The sequence below is a fragment of the Teleopsis dalmanni genome, chromosome X (genome assembly GCF_002237135.1).
Source record: "Teleopsis dalmanni isolate 2A chromosome X, ASM223713v2, whole genome shotgun sequence".
Classification (NCBI taxonomy): Eukaryota; Metazoa; Arthropoda; class Insecta; order Diptera; family Diopsidae; genus Teleopsis; species Teleopsis dalmanni.
The window spans coordinates 84,587,930-84,597,807 of record NC_051848.1 but is presented as its reverse complement, the minus strand read 5'-3'; the positions used below and the strand labels follow the sequence as shown (position 1 = coordinate 84,597,807).

The following is a 9,878-nucleotide window of genomic DNA, read 5'->3' as shown; positions in this document are numbered from 1 at the left end:
CGCTCAAACAGGCGGATTCTTTCCATCTGAGCAGAAGTGATGGCAGACCAAATAGGGCAGGCATAAGTGAGGAGAGGACGAATAAGCTGCTTATAGCATAGTAACTTAACTTTGCAGTTAAGTTGGTTGTGTCTTCGAAGTGCAGTTTTGAGTTGAGTGTGCCTGAACCGGGCGTTACGGATGGCATAGTCAACATGTGATATAAAATTGTGTTGAGATGAGAAGACAATGCCAAGATATTTCAGCTTGGGGACAAGCTGAATTGGAGAGTTGTTCAGCTTAACCTTAATATTAGAAGTGCTAAAACCTCTAGGACGATCACGCTGCTGGCCAAGAAAGGTAATGGCAGAGATCTTAGAGGGGTTGAGTTTAATCTTCCACCTGGTGTAATAGTCGAAGAGAGATCCAAGGTGGGCATTAAGCTCATTGGAAAGGCGGTGAGGATTAGATGACCGCATGAAGACAAGGCAGTCATCGGCGAAGCAGATTTGCTTAACAGGGCCCGCGGGAGAGGAATGTCTGCTATAAACTGGTTAAAATGGAGGGGTCCTAGAACCGAGCCTTGAGGGACACCGGCGTCTATGGGGAAATCACAGGACAGAGAGGAACCGACTCGAACCTGAAAGGTTCTGTTGGACAGAAATTTGTGGACCACACTGCAGAGCGCAGGGGAGAAGCCGAACTGATGAAGCATTCATTAGCATTCCAACAATAGCGTCATTTTACATACTTATACACCTATATCTCGGTTAACAGCCACTTCGTACAACAATATACTCCATTAACGACCCAGTCGTATTTCTGACCATGCCCCACGGCCGGGGTATATTCAGCGGATACCAGGGTTCAGTACAAGAACTTAACAGCAAAAGAAAATAGAAAGGGGAAAACAAAACCTACGGGCCCAGGAATTTTCGTAGTCGAAGATGAATGGCGTAATAATGTAATTTAAATTTTTTTTTAAAAAAAAATTTTTATTTATAACTAAAAATTCCACTGTTTAAAAAAAATATTCATATATATAAATTAACTAACAATATATTAATATTAATTAAAACTAATTTCTGGGTAAGCTACAATTTCTACGAAGTTTTTAAAATTTTGATCAATAAAATATATAAAAGAAATTAATAAAAAAAAAATTCTGTATCAATATTTTTTCCTTTGTAGTAAATTAGGACAATTTTTGCATAAGCTACGAATTCTAAGTTTTTTTTTTTTTTTAAATCTATAAATAAAATATATATAAAGAAATTATTAAGAAAAACAAATATTTCGCGTATCAATTTTTTTTTATATTTATCTTTGCAAACTATTCACTTAGTTTGAGATAAATGGTCAGCCAAAAATTCAATTAATTAAAATTATATAAAAATAATTTTTGCTGTTCTAGCTCACTACTATTCGAAATTTCTCTATTCAATTAAATATATACATGTACAAGTATTGACATGTATCATCATATATAGACATGTTCAGTAACCAAGGGTAATAATAATATGCAAGGATATATCATGTATTATCATGAAAGACACGTCCTTAAATAATGTACTCATACTGTAAAATTCATTTGAGTTTATACTATAAACGAGGGCAGTCCTGTGGTCCGAGGAAAGAATCAAATAATCAGTCGGCGACAAATTATATTGAGTTATAATTATTAAAGAAGTTGAGAGCATTTTGATACTATATAAATTAATTTATATATGTTTTTTAACTGTGCTATGAATATATATCATATACATGTAGCTCACTGAGTTCTCGTTATGATTTAAGTACCAATAGCCCTTCTTTATTACTAAATACGAATTATACTAGAGTTGAAACTCATTAAAGTTGAATTATTGTATCGTCAGTATTATATGTAAAATAATATATGTTCAAATATCACGTTTGTGGTAGATAAGATTTTAATCAGAATATTGTCTATAATTTCACCGATTTTACTTCAAATGCTGCACTTTTAATATTATAAACTGTTTATTGTTTATATGTTTTATTAAATGACTATAACTGATAAAAAATACACATAATCAGCTTAATCAGCATAAGGAATACTTACTAAAACAATTAATTAATAATTATAATAATAAATATGAAGTTCACAAATCCTCAATAGTCTATTATTGTGGATTTGAATATTTATTATTTGTTTTATTGTAAATCAGTTTTTTAAATTTGTAATAAATAATTAAATAAATGATTAGATTATCATCTAGTTTATTAATAATAATAAACGCTATTATCGTTGAATGCATTAAATTAAAAAACAAAATTAATTAATATAAAAAAAATATGTTGCGGGAGCTTGTTTTAGTTTAATAAATATTTCTAAATATTTAAAATAAATATAAATTAAAAAAAATTAAATTTTAAAAAAGTGTAAAAGTAAGTAATAAAAAATAAAACAATGGCTTATTGTTTAAAAGATATTTATTTTGTGCATGAATATATGCATGAGGTCCAATTTCGAGTCCTGATAACAGCCCTGATGTTTATCGAGCATCAAACACGGTCACTGAAAAGAATTAAAAGATGAATTAAAAAAATATGAAAGCATTTTAAAACATTTAAATTAAGTGTGTTAAATTGGCACGAGCTTATTTAATATGGTGGAGATCCTAAGAAATCGGAATCAACGCAACCCAAAAACTTCATTTTAATAAAAGTGCATACATAAACTGTTATGCCTTTAAACTAGTGTTTTTCAAAAAGTGAATAATTTGAAATTACAGATAAATTGATAATATTGACTTCGGAATAATGGTGACCAGAGAGTTCCGACACTTACTTAGCTTTACAAACTAGATTTCTTAACTTAACAGAAACAGATCTTTTAAAAAACAGTATAATAGCAGACAGTATTAAAAAATTATACTGAAGGCAAAATATATTTTGGGTATTTAGAAAGTGATATTTATAAAAGGTTGTACAAGCAAAACAAAAAGATATGGATAGACATATCTGATCAGCTTTTCTGAAAGATCCTTGTGTATACTACATAAAGGAAACACAAAACATTTTTAAAGACTTGAAGGAAGCATAGAACTTTCTTGAAAAACTTAAGTAGTACGAACCACAAAAAAAGTTGAGAAACCGTTTTTTATGAAACATTATACCCGTTATACTATATTGGTTTGAAAAAAATAGTAAATTGAGTTCGTCAAAATGTTTGAATATTGATAGGAAACAAAATAATAATATTCTTGATCAGCTTTTCTATTCGTATATTCGGTTATTTTACATAGAGATTACTGTATATTATAAATACCATTCAGAGCAATTCAGCCATTCAAGAGAAAATTTAGCTTCAATACTGATTTTCTATGGTGATCGCTTTAAATACTGACTCCAAATGAGTAAGTTATAGCCTATATTGAGCCCATTTATATAGAGATTGTTGGAGCAAAAAGAAATACACAAACCAGCTGCTCCACCCTGTAAATTACATTCTTCAATTCGATAAAAAGTTTGTAAAATTTTTGATGGTTACAGTTGATGAATCCTGGTTCTGCCCGTTGTAAGCAGTGACATTTTTTCTATACATTGGACATAGTTTCATTTTACGAAATAATAAAATTAATAGACGAAAATAAACATTATTTCGGTATATTATTTTCATTTCAAACAGAGATTATGTAATATAAGTATTTTATAGTTAAAGATCCATTAATAGTGAAAAATAAAAACTAAATATATAGAACGCTTCTAAGATTACATTCGTACCAACAAAAACTATGACAAACAGAACTATATCATTTATAAGATGGGGTAGGATCAACGCATGTTGGATTTAACTCATTAGGTATTTCATTATTGGAAATTATACTGAATTAAAAACTATGAAGCAATTGAAAGGTTTCCAGATTTAATGGTTTAAGATTTCTCGTCTTAAAGTATTAAAATTATTATTTAATAATTGAATAATACTTACCTCTTTTGGTACGTAGTTTGTACAGAATGCGATGGCCACATGCTCGGCAATAAATTGAATCTCCAGGATGAATTATAGTTTCGTATTCGCATTCTAAGAAACGCGGGAAAGACAGAAAGAGTTTTGAGAATTTTATTGAAGCAGAAAATGCGCTTTATGCTTACCACCACACATATAAGTCACAGCAGTCTTTGGCAGACTTTCGGTAGTAGTAGGCTCTGACATTTTTTGCCTTCCTATTTTTTTTATGTAAAAGTGTAAAATTTGGATACGTTTTATGGAGTCACACCGACAGACGTTCTAAAGCGTCAACGCATATTCGACAACTGATGAAAAACCTTTTTGCATTCCATAATTTGTTCGCTTTTTGAGTAAGAGAATTGTGACGAAGATGCAATAAAACATATTTTATAGTTTTGTTTACATTCAAGTTGCAGTTATTCAGTAATCATAATCATCTATACTGAATGAGGTTGGGACGATTTCATTCAATGAAGACGATATAAACACGGTTCACCTGAAGGAAAATAAAATCAACCATTAACCAAATTTCCGTATGTACTTTTTGTTATTTGTTATTAAGATCAGGTCCATCTCAATACTCCCTATAAACATTGTGAAAAAATAATATTTTCATATTGTAAACTATTTGTAATGCAGAAATAAATGCGCATATAGCTACCATCTATTTGATTTTTAACACTTTTTTTGTTCCAATTAGAGACCTGTTGTTTCTATAGGACACAAAAGTCTCTTATTAAAGGTATTGAATTATCATACTCTCACGTCGGAAAAATTTGACGTTCCTATAATTTATCCAATATAACTTTCAAATAAAAATATTCACAACATATTAATATATTGTTCCAAATATATCTCAAAATAAAGTCTGTGCTTCTGTTAAAACTCATGTAAGAAAGATAAAAATAGTTAAATAAATAAATAATCTAAATAGTTTAAGTGCTACATCTAGTTTCAGATGATTCTATGTAGTGCTGGCTGGCTATGTTCAATATCAGCTGTCGCAATCGGCTGATTTTTGTAATACTCCTTGAATGGTTTATACTTTTTTTTAATGCTGAATACAGTCAAACTTCCATAACCCGAAATAGCATTTTGCAAAGAAAAGCTTTGACTTACGAAGACTTCGAGTTAAAGAAATTTTTTGAAATTGTATGTAATTTGCTTCCAAACCCATTGCACTCTATTTGGTTCGAATTATAGGAAATTTGAATTATAGAAGTTCGCACCGGGCCACCTCATTTCCATTGTACCACTGCGTCCTAATTATATATTATAGTTGGAACTAATATATATATTAATATATTATATATTGTACTAACTAAACTATACATGAAAGATATTAAGAGTGCCTATATCGATAAGACCAAATGACAGCTTCAGAATCTAATTGTAAAAATTTGGAATATGCAAAAAATATATAGAAGCAAAGAATATGCACAATTTGATTAGTTTATTTTCGCAACCCTATATAATTCATCTTTATCGCATCCATCCATTTAATGGCGCAACTCGTGACAGTAAAAAACGGTCACCTCTATTTAATTGCACGAGAGGGCAAGAAAGCAAATTGGAAGAATTGGAATTTGCTTGTCCTGGCGGACCTTGTGGTAAAGTTAAATTTGTGGAACGGATTGTTGAGGAAAGTTTTTTATATTTAAAACGTATAATGTTTTCAACTTTCAAAATGTTGTTAGTTAGGAATTGAATAAAATAATTTAAAAATAATTAGGATATTATATGATGAAAGAAATAATATATCGCAATAACCGAGTTTCATCAAGGCGTGTCGTTAACACAACTCGTTGCTATAATGCTCAGTCCTTTAGCGATGATGTGTTATAGTATTGTTCTTCTTACTGTTGGATCCGTTAGGAATTTCTTAAGAAGTAATAACGCTTTGGAATACGAAATGAATTGCGGTATAAGTAACAGGTATTCTAAATTATTTATTTAATTGGATTGTAAACTATTATGCTTAAGTAGTGTAAAAGTGTATTAATTATTCTTGATTTGTGTAAAATATTTCCATAATAGAGGAGATGTTTTTGTTTTGGTGTTGTAACATTGTAACAACAGTCGTCAGTCCAAATTTAATGATGAGTATTAAATTTGATTATTAAATTCACTTATGCAGAGTGCTCAGTAAAGCACCTTTTTCAATGGAATGTTAATGCCTAATATATATACGTATTATCCTCTACAATAAAGGTCTTCATGATCTTCGGTAATGCTCTAAATAACTGAGTTATATAGTAAAGTGTTAAGTGACAACAACAAAATACATTTTGAGTACAAGTAAAAGGCTTTTCTGTTGGCACTTCACAAACCTTATCAACTAAGACTAACAAAAATGAATTTTATTTCTAGTTCCAATAGTTTCTTATATATATGTCATATACATTTGTTCATCATAGAATTTAAAAAATCTGAAAAATCTTATTATCATCACGAGTACAAAAAAATATAAGAGTAACAAGAAACTAACTCATAATTAAAATGTTAATTTATAAAAAATGATAATAATTATTTAATTGCAGCTCTAGAGTTAGAACGTAAAAATCTCTGTTCAAAGGTGGCATAGTTCAAAGGCGAATTGTTAATATTAATAAACATTCCATTCACCTTTCATCTAATTTTCACCATTCCAAAACAAAGCTGAGTTAAGCTTAGTTAAGAATCAAGGCGTGGTGTTATAGTTGTTAAAATTATTTATCGTTAAAATTCATATTTCTAAACTTTTTAATTTTTAAAGTAACTGCAGATTTTAAATTTTAGTTAAATATTAAACCAATAAAAAATTCTCAACTGACTGTTACAGGAATTATTGATGCTGTCTACAAATCTCGGTAGCAATTGATGTTGAGCATAAAAAGTTCTGATTTTTTTAATAATTAATATATATTTTAGATCTACATTTCATAAAAATTTAGTCTAACCGCTCTTTACGGCAGTTATTTAACAAATCAAATTATTAATAAGAAGCACTTACTAAGTTAGAAGTCATTGACTTGTTGCTTTCTTGTGCACATTTTGGTGATCTGATTTATTTATTATTTCACTATATAACTATTATTTATTAGTTTAATATTTTATTTATTAGTTTTATTCTTATATCCTTTATCTACCAGAGGTGAATTTTTCTTAAATTCCAGTTGCAATGGTCAACTTGAGTATATCGTACTTTTATGACTTTTTCTGACCTTAAGATATGACCAATGTGTTCCAGTATTCGCCATTGCACTGTCGCCAATATTTTCCTTGACATATTAAAGTGTAAAGTATTGAACAATTATTAAAATGTTTCGTTGAACTGATGTTTAGCATTCGTCTATAATATTACACTCCGAAGGCTTTAAGTTTATTCATCGACACATCAGTTGATGTTCGCAATAGGTTTTATGGACTGCATAAATACCCGGATATGTCTTAAATAGTGTTAAAAAGTCTCACAACGACGAAAGTTTTACAATATTAATTATAAAGTCATTTGAGTAGTAATGAATAACAACAAAATTTTATTCTTAATTTTTATTAAACGACTTTTTAACTGCCCATGCAGCTGGTCCGTGTATTGCCAAGTACCCATCATCGTTGACCTTTTGAAAATATTTCTTATTTCATATAATAATTTCATATAATTCAATGGCACGTCTAAAAGTTATACCAAGCCAAAATTAATATGCAGAGCAAGGTTTTAGCTACTTGCCCCTATATTGTACTGAACTTTTACTGTTTTTACTTGTTCTTACTTGGAGTTCGTTAATTTATTGTAAAAGTTCATCAAGACATTCACTTGCTATATAATAGAATAAAATAGAATAAAATCATAAACCAACCAAAGAATGATAAAATTATTTGTAATTAGTTAAAGTTTTTATCTATAAAAAGTATATAAAACTATAAAACTAAAAAACCAGTAAGCTCAGCGGAAAAATTCACTTAAGAAAGGAAAATTATTTGTTAATATATTCCTTTAGTTGGTTGGTTTAAGTGGAGACTTAATATCTTTACATTATTCCTATATCATAGGTTGGTTAGCAAGTAGTATTCGCAGACATAATTCCTGAAAAATACAGGATTAGTTATAGGAATTTAACGTTTAATATAAAATAAATATATATGGTGTTATTAATTCAATTTGCGAAATCAGATCATCGATAATGTACTGTACATTACTTTGAACGATAATGTCGTTCAATAGAAAAAATTCACTTGAAATCCATAAATAAATACATATTCAGTTAGAGTTTTATATCTCAGTGTATTTTTAGATGAATACACTGAGATATTTCTGAGTTCTATACTCAGAATTTTGTCTACATACGAATACGTTTGGTATAATTTGCATATTTATAAGATAAATGAAGGCAGTCAGCACGGCAGTAACTATAGAAGTTACTCGGCAGGACTCGTTGGCTGTCGATTTATTAACTGCTAAAATATAATTCAGTGAAAATCGACTACATTTCTTAATTCTAATTCTTTTCACTAACCATGTGTGCCATGTGCTATGTGTATAAGTTAATACCCTGCATTCATATAACGGTACTTTGCAGTTTTCCATCTTGAACGATTAAGATCAAGATTTATCAGCGACATCAGAACGGAAGAATCTTTCCTACATGGTTAAGACGAAGAAGATGCATTGTTCTAAAGTTGATTTATCTAGGTATTACTTAACTTGTAGATGCTGGATTCAGTGATATAACTATTGCCAACTACATTGTAATTATTGGTGTCTTCAATTGGAGGTACACCCTACATTTGTAGGGAGGTACACCTTACAGACTCTCTATATGATAGAGGTAGTGTTTTGCATTTTATAGATAATTGATTGAATGTTTTACAAAAGTTCAAAGAATTGAAATTGTTTATATTTATTAACAATTAATTTAAACATTACTTAAAAAAATTTCTAAAGAGGTTTTTGTTTCCAAACATTAAGCTCACTAAAATCTTTCTCAAAATACAGTCAAACTTTCATAACTCGAACTTCTATAACTCGAATTTTTCTATGACTCGAATAAAAACAATGTCACATGGCAATAGGAATATGGGAAAGTGCACTCTATAAGTAGAGTTTTTGTTTTAAGTACTCGTATGAATGCATTTTGGTGTTAGGAAAAGTCCCTTTTTTTCAAATCAAATGTTTAATTTTTTGTCTTATGTTGCTTCTTTGTGCAAATGCCAGTCGCTGCTAAAATGGTTTAAAGTAAATAAAATAACCTCCAATGCTTCTTTTAACGATTATATTGAGCTTGACAATGAAATTTGTACATCAAGCTTTCTTACAGATGACAATATCATAGAGGATTATAGCTCTGAATCAGTGGATCCGATTCTAAACGGAGCGCAAAATAATGATGAGGGTTCGGTGAAAGAAATTGTTTATTAGCCTTTTAATAATTAAGTAGAAGACTCATTCAAAGTTCTGAATTTTTTTTAAAAACTAATGATACTCTAACTGATGATCATTATAAGGCTTGGAATCAATTGAAATCTTTTTTTATTGGAAATAAAAAAAAAATTAAAATCCCAAACCCTAATTTCGGAATGTTTTACTTTACTACAACTTTTGTACTGCATTTGATTGCAAATAAATAAATATCTTAAAATGTGATTCTAGTTTCTTTCAAAAATAAAAAAAATTAAAAAAATTTTCAAACTCGAAGTTTCCATAAGTCGAACCTTTTCTTTGCAAAATGGTACTTCGAGTTATGGAAGTTTGACTGTATATCATTGTTCCCACCAGTTTTTTTTTTACTTCTGAGTACCTGCTGCGCCGTCTCAGTGACTTATCAAGACTTATGACGCTGTTCATTTCATTTTTTTTTCGTACATTAATCGCGTATCTTGAATTATTGTTTCGTGAAGCTCCAACTTGTCATTGCACAGGTTTTTTAATGCGTTAATCGGAGAT

At 29.5% G+C, this 9,878-nt stretch overlaps 1 protein-coding gene across 1 annotated transcript; it reads right to left on the bottom strand.

The window, feature by feature from the left end:
• Positions 1-2,430: 2,430 nt before the first annotated feature.
• LOC119662600 (DNA-directed RNA polymerases II, IV and V subunit 12-like) lies at positions 2,431-4,433 on the bottom strand. The gene is made up of 3 exons (XM_038072255.1): positions 4,099-4,433; positions 3,935-4,027; positions 2,431-2,518 (listed from the first exon to the last, which is right to left on the bottom strand). The coding sequence occupies exons 1-3, from the start codon at positions 4,157-4,159 to the stop codon at positions 2,496-2,498; spliced, it is 177 nt and encodes a 58-aa protein (XP_037928183.1). The 5' UTR covers positions 4,160-4,433; the 3' UTR covers positions 2,431-2,495.
• Between the last annotated feature and the right edge of the window lie 5,445 nt (positions 4,434-9,878).